General features: G+C 35.9%; 1 protein-coding gene across 4 annotated transcripts in view; it reads left to right on the top strand.

The window, feature by feature from the left end:
• LOC100876889 (dystrophin, isoforms A/C/F/G/H) overlaps window positions 1-18,404 on the top strand; it is a 758,772-nt gene that overhangs the window by 570,613 nt on the left and 169,755 nt on the right. For all 4 annotated transcript variants that reach the window (XM_076535871.1, XM_076535870.1, XM_076535872.1 and 1 more), the window contains one exon: window positions 16,390-16,562. In XM_076535871.1, the coding sequence (XP_076391986.1) occupies window positions 16,390-16,562 (173 nt within the window). The remainder of the gene's footprint in view (window positions 1-16,389; window positions 16,563-18,404) is intronic.

Genomic DNA, 18,404 nt, shown 5'->3' with positions numbered 1-18,404 from the left:
GCGATAACGAGGCAACTACAGCGAAATATTTTTTCTCCGGAAGTCAGAGGAGGAAATTGAGTCGGATTTTCGTCGACTCGTCGGTTTCCTCCAGATTCTCCAATAACATTTGCATAGTTTGCCGAGGACCACCTACGTGGCAGGAGTTTGTTAAGCTCGGAGAAGGCTCGTATTTTCGAGCCGCGACATTATTAGACCACCCCATGCGAGCAACTCGGCTTGGCTATCGAGCGGAATCCTTTCTCGAGGCGTGTCGTACGCAGCCGCGATTTTTACGAGTGCCTGGATGAGATGGACGTGAGACGTTCGGGAAATTGACGAAATCGTAAAACGAGCTACTCCGCTGCTCGTAAAACCGAAATCCCGTCGGAGATCGTTCTCGGTTGTCGGCGAAGAAAGTGTTGTGAGTCGATCGTCGTCGTGAGAGCGATCTAATGGCTCTCTCGAATCGCAGCGAACAGAAAAAAACACTTTCGAGCTTTACTGGAAAATGCTTCGGCTCCTACTGGTCACCGATACATAATCCTCGGTGCTTCTGACACCTCTCGTTCTTCTTTATTGCCCGTCAAAATCGTGTTACCTTCGCGTCGATTACGTACCAACTGATATCTCGTAATTCGCATGATGATTTTATTCACTCACGTGTTTTATAGGTAAATGAATACTTGAGTACTTGTTCTCAAGAATAACACCTGAAATTAAAACATGTTTGTTGTCGTAAAATAAACATATGTTATTATATTATAAATTGGATTATTATATGGTGTACATGTGTTGTGATCAAACATATGACATGTGTAGTAAATCAGACATATATTATTATGTTGTAAAGAAAACATTATCAGGCGGTAAACATATGTTATCATTCAGTAAACATGTATTATCATCTAGTACAGTAAACACATATGTATAAAATATGTGATAACATGTAACAATTGTAAATAGGTTATAAAGATCAGTAACATGCTAGGATTATACTTGCTCAACAACTTCAACAGTTTTACTTAGTTTTCTTCTTAAGATTCCAAATAACCGTATAAGATAGGAATTTTCAAAACTTAGCCACCATTCTAGAGATATAGCGCGAGATTTAGTAAATTCAGAATTTTCGTAAAATTTTAGTCAGATCCCTTTTTGCATCTTTTATAAAACTTGGTGGATATCGTATCGGAGAATCGAGCGGTATGGGATTTCATATTGATCAATGGAGACTGAAAATTGCAGAAAGTCGCGAAAATCCTGCATATCCTTTGATACTATATACCAGCTGCTGTGTAAGGACGTCGATTTCGGAGCAGGCAAAAGGTGGATCTGCGAAAGGCGTTAGCACGAAACATGTCTATATATCGGATATGAAACTTCCTTCAGGAGATGGCAGGATACCGTCTACTACCGACCGCATGCTCGAGATATCTCCGGAATCGTAGCCAAGGTCCTTGGAAAAGTTTCACGAAGGAAAGTCGACAAAGCTCGAGGAAATGTCGACTAAAGCCCGATCAAGTGACTCGGGAAACTCGGGGCCATACCTTCAAAATCAAATTTCCTGTTTCCAACCGAAAAAGTACACCGAACGTGTTTGCTACGATGACACCTATAAACTTTCTCGCGAAAAAATTCTGTGGAAAAACACCGGTTCGAACACAAATTTCCGATATCATTAATCTTTCTAGTATATTTTTGGGTATCTTCGCATCTGCATTGGATATGTAGAAAATTAATTTCAGTTGAATTTGAAATAATTTTGTACATCTTGAATTTTCTGTATGTTTTAATCCTTTTGGTCACGAATTTATTTCTGTATAATTCTTCAGTTGTACAAAGTGTCTCAAATATTTGAAATAAAATATATGGTCGTGAAAATATAAAAACAATGTTTACAAATAATAAATTTTATCTAATTTATATAAACGAAGCATTTAGTATGTCCTCAGAAAAGGTTGAAAACATTAATTTCATTCCAAGTATAATTCAGCGTACTGTATGTCATAACTCCAACAAAAATCCGCCATGAATTAAAAAATACCAATTTTCATCCCCGAGTTTTGAAAGAACAAAGTTACTACGTCCCGGTAAATTTCGTTCGTAATCCCGACGGTATAAAAAATTGAACGAGGAACAAAGGAAGCAGGAGGCTGGTTTTCGGGATTCTGGATTTAACCGAACCACGAGGTAGTTGGGTTTTGATCACCAATGGGGATGAAGTTAGAACGCGGCGATGACTGCTGCGGCATTCTCTAATCGTCCGCAAGCCGCTTAACCCAACCCTCGTTTCGGCTCGGCCTCTGTCGGCAACATTACGCTGCTGGTTGCTACACCAATTTCTCCATCAGAGCTTGAACCACCGGTATTAACGTCTGCCTTGATTTTCTTACACATTAAGCAACAATTTCATCGGCAATTCGTGAAACGAGAATAAGAACCCACTGAGAGAGGTGACCCACATTCGGTTTAATGCAACGATTTAAAATAGGTGAAATATAACTGAACTTCCGAAATTATTTGAATCTATAGTTACACATGTGATTATTCATGTGATTATATGTATACGGTGAAATTAGTAGCAATTGACGCTTTGCACTTGATGTGATAATCGATCAGAAATATCCCAATATGTAGCATAAAAACAATTTCTTCCAAATTTCATTTCACACGAGAACCCTTTATTCCAATTTTATTCCACGTAAAAACTCAACGTCCATTTGATTCTAAAAAACACTTCGTTCAAACTTGATTCCACATAAAAACACTTTGTCCAAGTTTGATTCCACATAAAGATACTTCATCCTGATTCCATATAAAAGCACTTCGTCCAAAGTTAAAACCTGATTTCGTTCTCCATAAAATACCTGGTGAAAAATTCCATAACAAACATTCTGAAATTGGCAAACGTAACTTAACCTTGAAATTACGCAGTAAACCGGGCAGAAACATTCGGCAGAATGTTCGCAATAAAGAAATGTTTGTCGGTGAAAAAAAGGTTCGCGGCGATAGTTTCGCGAGCATTTCTGGCACTTGTCGCGAAAGTTCAGCCACGTGTTTTCGACAGAAGACAAACGACAGCGCTTCTTCCGGGCACCGGTGCCGCGTCGACGTACATTTCAAGCGGCGCCATGACATTTAGATGATATTAAAATGAAATTTTCTCCGGCGCTGTCCCTGCTTACCGAGAGACTCGCTTCAGTTTTTGACGCGGCCTGGCTCTTGGCTGGTTTGCTCGCTGGCTCGAAAGGGGTTTGGGACGAGGGGAAAATTGTGCCGAACCGTGGACGCCGTTAATGGGTTCCGTCGACGACCCGTAGCTTTTCGTTGCCGTCGACGAGGAAAAACGAACGGCGCGTGTTTGACAGTCCTCGGCAAACAACGCGGTGACGAAGTGAATGAGAATCGAAAGATGAAATATTAGCGATCTTGATCGAAATTTTATTAGCAGTTTGAGTGACGTTGACGACTCACGGTTATACGATACTGCTACGGAATATTAAACGATTAATACTTTGCACTGTGATTTTGACAGGTGTGTCAGAAGTACCTAATAAAACCAATTAAGGAAGTTAAAATCCTATGTCACTTTTGTATTTAGCGACACATAATTGTGGTACAAATATTCATCTAATTATAATTGGATCTAAAAATACAAGTGTACTAAAGTATATGATGAAATTTACCATACTTTTTAAAATTTGGCAAATTTTAAAAAGAAAATTTGTAGCTGCTAACTTGAATAATTAATCGATGAACTATTTTAAATTAACCAGAAAAATGAAATAGTCTGCCCCTAATAATTCTACATAATATATCAACACATTTCTTAAAAGAAAACTTCGAGATTATGAGTTTAACGAATATTCGGTCCTACAATGCTGCCACAAATTCAGTATAATTAGAAAATAAAGAATAATAAAAGGAAAGAAAATTCTGAATTTGCAGAACAGACTCTGGAAGGATAATTCTTTACAATTTAGCGTTAACGCGATTAAAGAGAGCGCTTAAACGAAGTTTAATGAATATTTAATTTAATGCAGGATCTCATCTCGTGAAAATTCCTTAGTTAAAGAAGCTTCACAATTGACGAGGTTCTTCCCGAAAAATATGCAGTTCACACGATTGTAACAACGCAAACATGGAAGAAATCCACATCGTTGAAAATTGAACTTAAGTCTCCCCACAAGTTTTCTCGCCTCGAGAGAAAACTTTCCCCTCGTTGAATTCGTATGGAACCAAAAAAAAGGAACAGATTCTCTTGAAACTCGTTTGAAAGTACGACATTCACTTTGCATTTCATTTCGGAAATTGTTATCAATCTAAAAAGGACGGTGTGCCTTATGCTTCTCTCGAATTTACTGCAAGTTCGCGGAAATATTCGATTTGCCGGAGAAACGAGGCGCTAATTTTGAATTGAGCGATCGTCGCGCATTTTCTCGCGGGACAAATATAATTTCAGATGTTATCAAATTTTATGGCAGAATCGCTGTAAAAGGCAGATGTTCCACTCGCAAAGAATCGATATTCTTCAAGTTCCACGGTGTAATTCATTCAATTTCGTGCAAGATTATTAGATTATAAATACTGCTTCCTTTTATTCTTTGGCCTTCTCGTTTTACTTCTTTCCCTGATCTCGTAGTACTTGGTTTAGCAACACGATAAGCAGGTGGAATTTCAAATTCACGAGAAATGCAAGAACTGCTTGGATACCGTTCATTCTTCGAGTCTCCGATGTTTTATTCAGATTTCATCTCGCCTTTTACTGCCAATAAAACTGTTCCTTTTAACAGTTAACCAAATCCCCTTGCTTCTGATTCATAACTGGAATTTACAACAATACTTGCGCGTACGTACTGAAATACGAGTGCAACACACACTGCATCGCTGTTTTATAGAAGAAATGCTTTGATTAAATTTCAAGAAGTTTTTCATTAAACTTTCAGTTATATACAGCGCACTATCTTTAATAAAAATTAATTCTATATATTTATATCGTACATTTTCAAACAAACTCTCTGCAAAATTTCTACTATATTATAATATAGTACAATGAAATATATCATATGGTACATATGATATGGTATTGTATATTATACGTATGCAGTACTCATGTTACTATATATTATGATATAGTTCATGTTATATATTAATGTAGTATACAATAATTATATGCACATTGTAGAATATAATATATGTATTACGCACACTAGCAAAAAGATTTTTCTACGAACTCGCTGTATAATATAATACGTACGTTGTGGTGTGTACTGCACAACAATGGCGGCCCTAAGCTAACATAAGTGAGGAAGCTGCTGCAAAAAAATGCTTAAATTTGTATAAAAGCAGACATGTAAAAAACAGAATTTATTCAAAAACTTGATAAAACCCTAAGAGAAGAAAATGAAACATTTTTTACTTACTATTATCGATATCGAATCGAAATAAGGGGTGCTGCAGTACCAGTGTCTCCACACATACTGCCATTGCTACACGATACAGTATATTGTACTAAAACCTAACCTTACCATTTGCAAAGAAATTTCCGTAGAAAATTCGCATTCACCCAATACCAATATCGAGTGGTTCATTATACAGGATAGAATAAGAAAATCAGAGGTCCGTTTTATATCCTGGCGAAGCCATGAGGATCTAAATTATTTGTGGTTGATCGAGACACCGTGACGGAGTCAGGTCGGTGTTTTACAAATCCGTCTCGTTACTTACCACAAGCTGTTGGTAGCATGCATTATTCATCCCCGTGGCCCGTTTCCGCGCCTCGTATATTTTATTTCGATCGGACCACCTTGGCCCACCCGCTGCCTCCTCGTTTCAATCAGGTTCAGGTCGATGGTTCGGTTTCTAATCCGACAGAATGCGCCGCCATTCTATCCTGAAGTCACATTTTACCCTTAGGAAGCCCGGGGCAAGGAGGGGGTGGACACGCGTCATTGATTTCGTAACAAGATAGAGGACGACCACCCTTCTGGCTGCCGTTTGTCCAACCCCTTTGAGGATAAAGGGGATAAATTTTCTTGAAGGTACCGGGAGCACGCGGTAACAATGGGCACCCGACGTGCTTTTGACATGATGTATTCGACGGAATTTGTACGGAACTAATCGTTTTTCGTTACTTCCGGGTTGCTTTCGTTTTTTGATCAACAATCCCAACTAATGGACATTATTTGTTAGTTTCTGATGATCTGGGGGGAATCGAATCGCCCCGGATGGTATTTGTTGATGCTTTCACGGGGTAAACCTTTCTGCGGCAGAACAAATGGAATTCCAAGTCGCTGGCTCGTTCAATCCTTTCGAGGATAAGGGGGTAATTTTTCTTGGAAGAATTGGATCTTCTGTAACAATGAAATCGACGTGGTTTTGACGTCGTGCTGCCATCGATAAAACTTGTACAAACTGATCGTACATCTTTGGACGCGAACTTATCTGTGAATTTTTTTCTAATAGATCATTTACCGTTGATACAATTCTATTATGGCCATTGTAGATCGTTCTCAAGAACTTCTGATGTGACAGTATTAATCTACTATTAGCAATTTTACTGCTCCTTTGGGTGCAAAAGGATAATCTTTTTTTAGTGTGTTTTTTTATTGTGTGTTACTGAAATTTGACTTATACTATTATTCTTAATTGTTGCTACTGGTATTTAATTTTTATTATTTTTTAGTTGTACATTACTGAAATTTGTACTTACTTTTTTTCTCGTTTGTTACTGAAGTTTAATTTGTACTATTATTTTGTATTGTATATTAAGCACAATGTAATCTCTAGGATTAACCAGTAACCATTATTATTAATAATTAAGTAGTATTTTTCTAGTATTTCGAATAATTTGCAAAGAAGTCGTTTGAACAGAAGCTAGTGATCCTTTGATCTCCATTTGGATCAAAATATTAAATTAATTTTTATGTATTAAAAATTGTTTAGAAATTTGACTGTAAATTTTCAGTAAAGATCACCTTGACTATTTTAATGAAATGAAATATTTTGCCCTTCATATCTGACTACAAAACAAATTGACTTTCTGTGACCTTGCGATAACCTTGAATTGGCAGGTGTACATATGCTCAAAGGAACGTTAATGTAATCATTTATTGTGTTCCAATCAGTTTACATATACTGAGTATAAAGCTGTCAATAATGAAAGAAAATATGTCATTGAATTAAAATCATTTTCTAATTATGTATGAAATTTTCTAAATTAATTTTCCGCTGATTGAATTGAAATTTATATGAAGAAGTTAATATCTAGACATATAGTTGACCTAACTCTTGTTCAGAATACTTCGTCATTTGATCGAAGAATAGTCAATCATTTCCTTATTTACTTTCCGCAGAGAATCGAGCTCGTTTATAGTAAAATTACCCGAAGTACAAGAGACTGTAACCTGCGCAAACAGAAGTAGCCGTAAAATTAGAAGCTTGGTCTGCGTAAATTACGCGGGAAAGTGACGATCACGTGTAAATTCGGACGCGAGGGCCGGCTTTCATTAAACGTGTAAATTTACAGAGGCAAGGCTGCTCGCATTATCTCGAGTTCCCTTTCGCGTAACACCGTGATTACACTGACTTGAAATGACCGAAACGCGCACACGCTTCTCGGATTCTTGTGTCCGGTTGGCCGAACGGAGATTTCTCGGTTGAATATTTAAACAAAAGCCTCGGCTGATTCGACAGAGCTGCAGACATTCTATTTCGAGGACCCTCATTAGCGGCACCGTTTAAAATGCCGTTTGCCGGTTAATCGCGACACGTGTCCCCGCATTTTTCTGCTGGCATTCGTGTCGAACAGTTGCACGGGATCCGTGTTGCACGTGTCAGCCGTACAAACACGCTTGTGTACACGGTCGTTAACGTTGATCGATAATTCACGCGGATGCACAGGAATTTGCATGCAGCCTGTGCGGTGATCGCGTTAAAAACACGGTTAATCGGTGCGCGGTTGTGGTGAGGGTGAACGACGACCACGAAGGACAAAAATGTGCGGTACTGTGATGAGAAGCAACGGAGAACGGAAAATGAGCGAAGAAAGCGGCGGAAGTGCGTGTGTGTGCTCGTCGAGTGCCGATACGTCGAAGGTGAACAGGTAAAATTTCACAAACACGGACAGAACTTCGAATCGTGCATTGAACGGTGGGGTGATGAGGGAACTTTCGGGTACGTAATTACGGTGGATTATCGTGAAAGTGTGCGGAAAGGGGGCACTTGGCCCGGGGGGCGTGCCACCCTTCAGGGGAACCCCCCTCGGGGGGTTAGAAACAGACCGGATGATGCACGGTACATCTACATTTCCTACATGCTGCTAGCTGAGCTCCATCTGTTCGAACAGGTAAACTTATGCGTGATTATCCTTTTTTGTGATGGTTAATCATATAGTGATACATATGAGTTATACAAGTATTGACCGTATGAAAGTTGTTCATGAAAATGTTATTCATATCAAACCTTCTTTTCAATGGCTAATCATATAGAGATACATATGAGTTATACAAGTATTAACTGTATGAAAGTTGTTCATGAAAATGTTATTCATATCAAACCTTCTTTTCAATGGCTAATCATATAGAGATACATATGAGTTAATTATACAAGTATTAACTGTATGAAAGTTGTTCATGAAAATGTTATTCATATCAAACCTTCTTTTTAATGGCTAATCATATAGAGATACATATGAGTTATACAAGTATTAACTGTATGAAAGTTGTTCATGAAAATGTTATTCATATCAAACCTTCTTTTTAATGGCTAATCATATAGAGATACATATGAGTTATACAAATATTAACCGTATGAAAGTTGTTCATGAAAATGTTATTCATATCAAATCTTCTTTTCAATGGCTAATCATATAGAGATACATATGAGTTAATTATACAAGTATTAACTGTATGAAAGTTATTCATGAAAATATTACTCTTATCAAACTTAATTATACCAAAAGTAATCTTACAAATGTTAATTATACGAAAATTAATCGGATAAAAAATGTAAATGACATAAACAAATTTTTCAGGCAAAAATTGTATGATATGATAGAAGACATATTATACTCTTGTCTAATTAACCTGAAATACTTTGTAAAATATTACAGTTTTTTAATAGAATAACGTATCCCTTTTGTATGGATTAATTTTTCAGAGCTCTCTGCTTCAAAATGTATTAATGACTAGTGTCAAAAGAATGAATAACTTAAAGATTATTTCATATTTTTGCATGAAATGTTTCCATTTAAAATTTCTCATAAACTCCTAATTTATTCTTGACATTTAATATATAAAATCTGAAATCGTATAAAATTTAATCTACAAAAATCTATGCAATTTTTAACGAAATATTGAATAAAAATTAAGTTAATAAAAGAGTTGTTAATATGTTTCCAAGACGATTTTTCGATCGAATGCTTAAAACTTGTAGTGTGACTATAAAATGGCGGTAACTGTTACAACCCTGTAAAAAGTTTCAGTACAAAAAATATTTATTAACACCAATATAAATGCAACGGTAATTTTTCAAGAGCTTCAAGATCGTCTAACAAACTTTTAACACATTTGCATCGGAAACGAGAATTCTCATTTTTGAAATATGAACATTATAACTAGAAGTCTCGTTTTGTACAATTTTAAAAAATTTACCAAAATTACTGTAGTTTGAACACGCATATGTTAAAATATCTTTAGACCTCTAAAGTGCCGTAATTTATATGAAAAGTTCGTGAAAATTACCCCGATGGGAACGTGTTAAGAAGCTCTTCTAAGTGAATCTCTTTTGTCACGTATTTTCCATAGATCACGCAAATTCGCTGGCTTTGTTCCCGCGAGAGGGAATTCGACGGAAGCAGCGACGAATGGAACCATCCTAAAATCTTGGTATACCGAAGGGTAATCGGTAATTCCTCATTAGAAATCCTCATGGTATCCACGTCACCGTCTACGACCGCGCAAGTGTCAGACATTGATTAAGCTTGACATCGTCGATTAAACGTGTCACACGGAACAGCCGAGCTCGTCTGAAAGACGAAGCCCTTTGAATTATATTGATCCTTTCGGATGAATAAGATCGTGTCTGTCCCTTGAAATTCTCATTGTTTCAAATTGAATCAATTGGAGAAATGAACGACTGAACTGAAAGCGGAGGAGCAAAGAAATTTCCGTGTAACGTGAGACACATAATGTTTGACGCTTGCCGTATGATTTCTAAGGAAATTGGCAATTAAAAGTTTAATTGACGTTTTAGTTGGATTTTAATATGGAATATTTGGGAAAATTTAATTTAGGGTACTTAATAAATTTCTATTTGGAATATTTTGTCAATTTTCATTTAAAGTATTTGATGGATTTTTGCTTGGACTAGTTGGTCAATTTTAATATGGAGTATTTGGTGGATTTTAGCTTAAAATAGTTGGTCACTTTTAATTTGGAATATTTGATAAATTTTAGTTTGGAATATTTGGTAAATTTCAATATTGAATAGTTGGTCAATTTTAGTATGGAATATTTGATCAATTTTAGTTTGCCATATTTGGTAAATTAAGATAATTACATAATCCGTACGAAATTAAATAAAATAATTACATAAACCAAAAATTTGCTACAGATTTATCTTGCACTAAATATAACAACACATAAATCTGTGGTTGCCAACATTTTCATTTTGAGATAAAAAAATAGTACGAGCAAGAGTACCGCAAGAATACCACAAGTGTAATATGACCCCATAAATAGCATAATTAACTAACGAAGTTAGGCGTTCGTTGCGTTTGGGAATAACGCAACTGGTTACGTGTACGCAATGATAAATGAGGCAACATAATTCGCCAGGCGCTCGTAACCGCATTTTCCTTTGGCAATTGCGTATACCATATGTTCGGAATATTGTCAGGAGGTACGGCAGCAGGCAATAAAGCAGTCTACACCTCGAAGACGTAATATTACGTCGTCGGTGAGCGTAGCTGTGCCAAAATGCGCAATATGCCTCTGAGCGAAGCTGAACTTCGATTTGAATCGAAACGTTGCACGAACGCCTGGAGAATTGATTTAATTAGAACTGTTTGCAACTATCGAGAGTAAGCGTGTGTGATGTCGAAAATACTTGGATTTCTTTTTAGAATAATGAGTGTGTCCTTTCGAGTACAATGAGTTAATCTGTTTTATGTTTGAAACTCTAAAATGAACCATTGAAGTGAATGAATCGTAAGACGAGGTAGAAAATGATTGTAATGCTAATTAAGTTCGATTTCAAAGAATAGTATATATTTTCTATAAGCTGATTCCGTAGGCGAAGTAGTGTTCTCGAGAGAAGAATGTCCTCTAAAGGCCTCTTCCCGTTCCGCGAGGTTTCCTAGTCCCCGCGAAATTTGAGGCCCCAGGGTTGTTTTATGGCCCGGACGTCACAGCGTCAGGCCTTTACCCCGCGGTGGTCGTCGTCCCTGCTTTATTAGGGTAGGTCACTGGGAATTCTCCAACAGAATATACAAGTTTCTTAATTTTAATCACTATTAAATAATTATAGTTCATGTGCGACTCAAAGTTAACTAATTTCTACTTGAAACATTATTTGTTGGTACTCACATATTATTTGTTAGAACACTGTTGTGTTATTTGTTATTATTGATATACTATATGAAAAATCGTGCCCACTTTCGTTGAACGACCCTGTACATCATTAATTTTACCAACTTTCTGAAACACCGTGTACATTTACGAATGAATTCGTCCGTCGAGGCTCAGCGACGATGCTCCTGCATTTCTGTACAAAATGAAATTAAAAAAGAAAGTAAGATAAAATGGAAAAAGCAACGAGTATCCGATTCAGGACGCAGCATCGATAACGTGCAATTTGCCTAATTGCGCCACGGTCACCGCGATAAGAAGCACGAGCATCGGGGACTAGATAAAAACACTTTACTTTTTTTTCTCTTTTTCCTTTCGTATCCCACCGTCGAATTTCCCCCAGAACGGTTCTTTTTCCGTTACTTTGGCTCACTTGGATCACTTCACGGTTACCCATTACCTGGAAAAATTTAATCTGCATTGAAAATGCGCCGTTAAGTCTCTCTATAGATATCTTTGCCATCGTCTTTCAAATTGATCGGTGTTCGATAATTTAAGCTAAATTATTTGACAATACTTTAAGTACATATTCGGTAATTTCATTTTTATCGATACATATTTTCTGTAATTATGTATTATATTTTATATTGTTTTACATTAATTTTCTTTTTATATTGTGCACTCTTTTGTTCAAATGAAATTTAATATAATTTAAACCAATTCGCATTTTTTTATATAATTACATGATTTATTATAATTATTAATTATATAATTTTAGGTAATTGTGTAATTGCTGTATAATGATGTGTGGTTTGATATAAGTGAATCTACATTACATTTATTCTGCTAGGAAGCTTGCGAACATAAATATTAATTATATTGTACAAAATAAAAAGATTAATTAACACTGAAACTACTAAATCGACCGAATGATCACATCACAAGTTATTTTTAAATTACCTATTTTTTGAAATAGGTAATTTACTTTAATTTCTTGAAAGCATTTTATGCTTTTTTGAAATTGTGTGTACACTTCTGTCGAGATACAAAATCACGTTACACACAAATCTATATCTTATCCTTTACTACTATATTATCTATTAATTACTGTTTATTTAAAAATAATTATTCATTAGACGTTAGTAAATTTACTATTTCTTGTGTAAAAATGTTTGAAAAAAAAATAAAATGTGGTAAAAAGCGAAGTTGTCGAAAAATGTCGCGTGATATTTTGGTATTTTTAAAAATTTGTCGAGATATCTGGTTGGAAAAAAGAGGTCGCAGAACTTTTCTGCAACCGCAGAGATTTGCTTTTTAAATTGTCGTGTTATACTGTTCCAATTAAACGCCACCGATTCGGATTTTCAACGAGAATTCTGACGGAAAGCATTTTGATGGATGTACTGAAGCTTTTGAGACAGGTGTTTTGCATCGTTGCACACCATGCGCCACAATATTTACCCTCTCTATTTGCTTCTGTTTCATTCTTCTACCGATTAATCCACAAAATACGGACACAATTCAAATCAGTCTATTGCTATTTCAGACAGAATTTCTTTTTCATTGCGTATTTATATTATGTTAAGTGTTTGCGCGATTTAAATTTATGTGCACAAACCGCGCTGATCACCTGTGTCCAAAGGCGACACCTGGTTATGTTTTTCTAAATGTATGTAACTGCTAATCTGTTCTCATTGTCCTCATAACGTTATAAGAGTGGGCACGTGTTAGTGAAAAATAAAATCCAATGTAATCCTTTAGTTTAATATACTATTTGTTGAAGTTAATGTATATTTCTTATCTTCCCATTTCACCAATTTCTGAGTTTTCAATTTTTGAATTTTTGAATTTTTGAATTTTTCAGTTTTTCAATTATCCAATCTTCCAAACTTCACATTTCCCAATTTCGAAATTTACTATTTTCCCAATGTCCCAATTTTCCAATCTCTCAATCTCCTAATCTTCCAATTTCCCAATTTCGAAATTTACTATTTTCCCAATGTCCCAATTTTCCAATCTTTCCATCTTCCAATCTTCCAATTTCAAAATTTACTATTTTCCCAATTTCTCAATCTCTCAATCTCTCAGTCTCCCAATCTTCCAATTTCCCAATTTCCCAATTTCGAAATTTACTATTTTCCCAATGTCCCAATTTTCCAATCTTTCCATCTCCCAATCTTCCAATTTCCCAATTTCCCAATTTCGAAATTTACTATTTTCCCAATGTCCCAATTTTCCAATCTTTCCATCTCCCAATCTTCCAATTTCCCGATTTCCCGATTTCCCGATTTCCCAATTTCTCAATTTCCTAATTTCCCAATTTCCCAATTCCGAAATTTACTATTTTCGCAATATCCCAATCTCTTAATCTCTCAGTCTCCCAATCTTCCAATTTCCCAATTTCGAAATTTACTATTTTCCCAATACCTCAATTTCCCAATCTTTCAATCTCCCAATCTTCCAATCTTTCAATTTCCCAATCTTCCAATCTCCGAATCTCCCAATCTCCCAATCTCCCAATCACCCAATCTCCCAATCTCCCAATCTCCCAATCCCCCAATTTCCAGCTGCATAAATTTGAACCCAACTATGCAAAACCTTAACTAATAACTTGCCAGTACCAAATAAAATTTCCCTAAATTTCAAAAATCCATCCTTATTCCCATTTGGAACACACATTCCAGCAAAATTAATATTACCATCCACAAAAGTTTCATGGTAGTTATGTTGATTTTCCGATGATTGGTCCCCGAGTTATGACACAACCTGTAGACGTCACGCGTATCGGCTGTCAGCAACGTCGGTTCACAGGAAAAGCTACGGGCGGGAAAATATCATCGTGTCCCAATCCACGCGAATCCAGATGGGAATCGAATCGTTGCCGGAATTGCGGCTGGGTCTCGCGTGTCTCGAAAATCGAACAACTAGAAAACGGACATAGGTGGTGAGAAACTGGCAGCCGCCAGCGGATTAAGGATGGCGGCTGTTGCAACGAGAAATATGAGGTACACTGCTGAATCTCGTGTATTCAATTCTCGAACGACTTTCAATCCGTGCTTCCGTGAATTATAGAAGTTAACATCCACGCACCGGCAAGAAAATCTCTTAAATTATTTGTTTTCACGATTGAATAACTCCGCTACCGAACCGTGCGTTTGGTGATTTTTTTAGTGCAAATAGAAAACTGTTTTTTTTTTCTATACAGTAAATTTTCATGGATTTGTATTTCTAAGTCGTAGTTGAGGTTTTAACGCTTATGAAAGCACCTGTATAGTCGAACGATTTATTGTCGCGATATAATGAGTTTATGTTCACCCACGCGAATTCAATTTTCGAGACGAAAACCGGCAGCAAACACGAAAGGTTGTTACGAAGACGACGAACAAATATTTCTTAATTCACTTGCATCGACCTCGATTTATTTTCATTGGTGGCCGACGGCGGCGCACGTCAACGACCCGGCACCGTCGATGTACATGGGAACCAGGCATAAATCACTTCTGCCCAAGCGTTCCCCGCAATTCACGTCATCACGATGACAGAATACTGCGAATGTCTTCTTCGCCGAGCGAATACTTTTCAACGTTCACGAGAAAATTCGCGGAAAATATTGCGCGAATTTTTGAAATCCCTTACGGTGGATTGCTCTGAGGGACAAGAATCTTTCTCTGCTCGATCTCGTCGGCCATTGTTCAAAACAGTCTAAAGTCTTCTATGAAGTTTTTACGTATCGAGTTTGCGAGCTTCGAAATGTTTGTATAAGGATTCTCATTCAATTTTTACGTGTAAAATTTGAAGTATCAGAAATCCACGTAATTTTTTTAAATGGAAATACTGAAATATGATACTGTAGGAAAATTGATTTCCCTTTGGTTTATTTTAGGAAAAGAATTAAATTCAATTATAATTATATACACATAGAACAGCTCTGATATATAGAACAAATATGGCGGATGCAGAATGCTTTTAACATTAATTTGTCCAGTAATTTGATGCTGAGGGTTTGTTAAGAGAACTCATAAAGAATGATTAAAATATATATATTGTATAAAATATTGAAGATGTAATTACTGTTATATAATAATTGTTATATATAATGTTATAAATGTTATAACGACTATATGAAATATCTGTTACATGTCAAATGTACTTACACACGCCATTTTGATTAGTTCACACGTTGACCACCGATGTCGCATATTAAATTCATATTCCAAATGTCATAGAACACTGGTAATTTATTTACAAATTATCTGTACAGAGTTCAGAATGATTTCATAATATGTAGTACAAGTTTCAAACGATATATTACAAATTTACAGGTTATTCAATATATTACAAATTCACACGGTCTGCTCATTTTCTCAGTAATATATTCATCAATTTTCAGGAAAATTTATGCACGCAACTACCATGCTTCACAAATCTTATTTTCTGTCAAAGGTTGTACACTATACAGAAATTAATTTCTTCTGTCCTTAAAACTACATGAAATTCCTCATTAAACTGTCTAAAATATTTACATTCATCGAACTGTAATGTGTCAAAAGTAATAATAATTAGATTAATTATAATCTCAGTATGCTTAAATGTATTATTTATTTGTGAGAAAAATTTATGTTAAACAAGATTTGTATTTTATCGATCAGAAAAATTTATATAAAAAAAGATTTGTATTTTATCGATCAGAAAAATTTATATAAAAAAAGATTTGTATTTTATCGATCAGAAAAATTCATATGAAAAAAGATTTGTATTTTATCCTTCAGAAAAATTGATGTTAAAAAGGATTATATTTAACTAGCCTTAAATAACCTAGGACTACTTTTCTTTGTTACAGGATCTCCAATCAGAGATCGAAACGCATCGAGACGTTTATGCATCCCTGAATGGTACAGGCCGAAAGCTGTTAAGCTCTTTAGCCAGTCAGGATGACGCTGTTATGCTACAACGACGACTGGACGAGATGAACCAGAGATGGCATCACTTGAAAGCGAAGAGTATGGCGATAAGGTAAGCACCATTTTTCTTACGAATGAGAATCTGAAATTTGTTCCATTGTATTCCGAAAACTACGTATGAAGTCATCTTTTATGAGAAAAAAATTTCCCTTTACAAGGAAAATTCTAAGATGAAGTAGCATTGTAATTATACACCTTGAATTGGCACATAAATTGTTGAGGTAGCATTTGAATCGCATATTGTAAAGTAGCATTTAAATTACATACTTTGAAATGCATTACAAATACCTTGATGTAGCACATAAACGATATGCATTGAAGTAGCTTTTGAATTACATGCCCTCAAGTAACATATAAATTCTAAACCTTAAGGTGTCATATAAATTATATACCTTGAAGTAGCATATAAACTTCGTACCTTGAAGTAGCGCTTGAATTACGTACCCCGAAATAATATTTGAACTACATACTTTGAAGACACACGTGTGGCAAATTTATTATACCAACTTCATTATCACATGAAGCAATGAAGTTCTGAACTACAGTATAATCTTAAGCAGTATTTAACCAAACTATGGCAGAAGTTGTCTTAAATGCTCAGAATCAAATTAGGTCAAAGGCACAGAATAAGTTCAGGAAACAAATGAAACAATTATACTACTTTTGACAAACCTTAGCTATAATAAAACTTCACCAATTTTGTCAAACGTAACTCGATTAAGGTTCCACAAACTTCATCTTTGGTCAAACTTTATCAAATGTGGTGAAGCTTCAAACTTTTATAAACGTGGCCAAATTTTTAAAAGCATCTACCTTGATGAAACTTCGTACCTAATGGAGGATCATCATTCCCAGAAGCTTAAAAAAATGACAGGTGTTGATATATTTATGGTCTCAAAAATTTCTGACCCATCCAGACCCGGCGTCATCAGGTTCTCGTCTCCGCGCTTTTCTTTCCGTTTTCCTTCGGCGCTTCTCTTCTTTGCTCCTCGGGTTTCTTTTTTGAAAACCCAATTAGCGATCGCGGTGAGAACGACGACAGGTGGAACGGCGAAGTTTTTCAGCTCCTGTAAGCGGTAACAGGTGCGCCAGTGTCGAGGCAGACATTTCATTTTGCGTGCACGCTGGCGAAAAGTGGTTGCCGAGAATTCGGAAGAATGAATTACGCGAGATAAGTTGAAACGGTGGGGCAGGAGAATGGAGGATGAAAACGGGATAAAAATTGGAAACGACGGGATTTCGGCGAAATATAATCTTGGAGGAACGAGGAAAAAATGAGGGAACCCGCGTTAAAAGAGAAAAGAACAGAGATCGGGACGAGGTGTGTAGCTGGCTAGGAAATAAAGTGTGGAGATAAAAAGAAAGGGTGGAATCTGACGTTGGAAACGGTAGGAGGGGAAAGATGAAATGTGGATGGGAAGAAAACAGAAGGAAAAAGCCACGAACGACTTTGATTTTGAAATATTACCGGGATTTACCGATCGCCTGCAGCTATGGAGATTTCTCTATTGTATCGGGTTCGTTGAACTGTATTTTTGTTGTTTCATTTTAATATTTTACACCTTTTTCATCAGCCGATGCTTTTTTAATTCTTTGTGCTCGGATAGGGTTATTTAATATGTCGGTGGCAGAAATTGGATTTATTATAGCAACAGATTTTTAGGTCTCTTATTTCATTGTGGTACTTTAGCTACGTATTTTGAATCTATTGTTAAAAAATTTTGTTTATTCTGTTATCATTAAATTTTCTTTTTATACAAAATTTTTGTTGTACGTTTTCACAGCTAGTTTTGTAAATTTTAAAACGTGTTAATTGTGTTAGTAAATATTTATTAGAAGATTAGTAATTAAATGATATTAAATTGTAATTAATGTCTGTTGGGGTAGTTAAATA

Source organism: Megachile rotundata, chromosome 9 (assembly GCF_050947335.1).
Source record: "Megachile rotundata isolate GNS110a chromosome 9, iyMegRotu1, whole genome shotgun sequence".
In the NCBI taxonomy this organism is placed as follows: Eukaryota; Metazoa; Arthropoda; class Insecta; order Hymenoptera; family Megachilidae; genus Megachile; species Megachile rotundata.
Note: the sequence above shows the minus strand (reverse complement) of the source record. Positions and strands in the feature narration are given on the sequence as shown.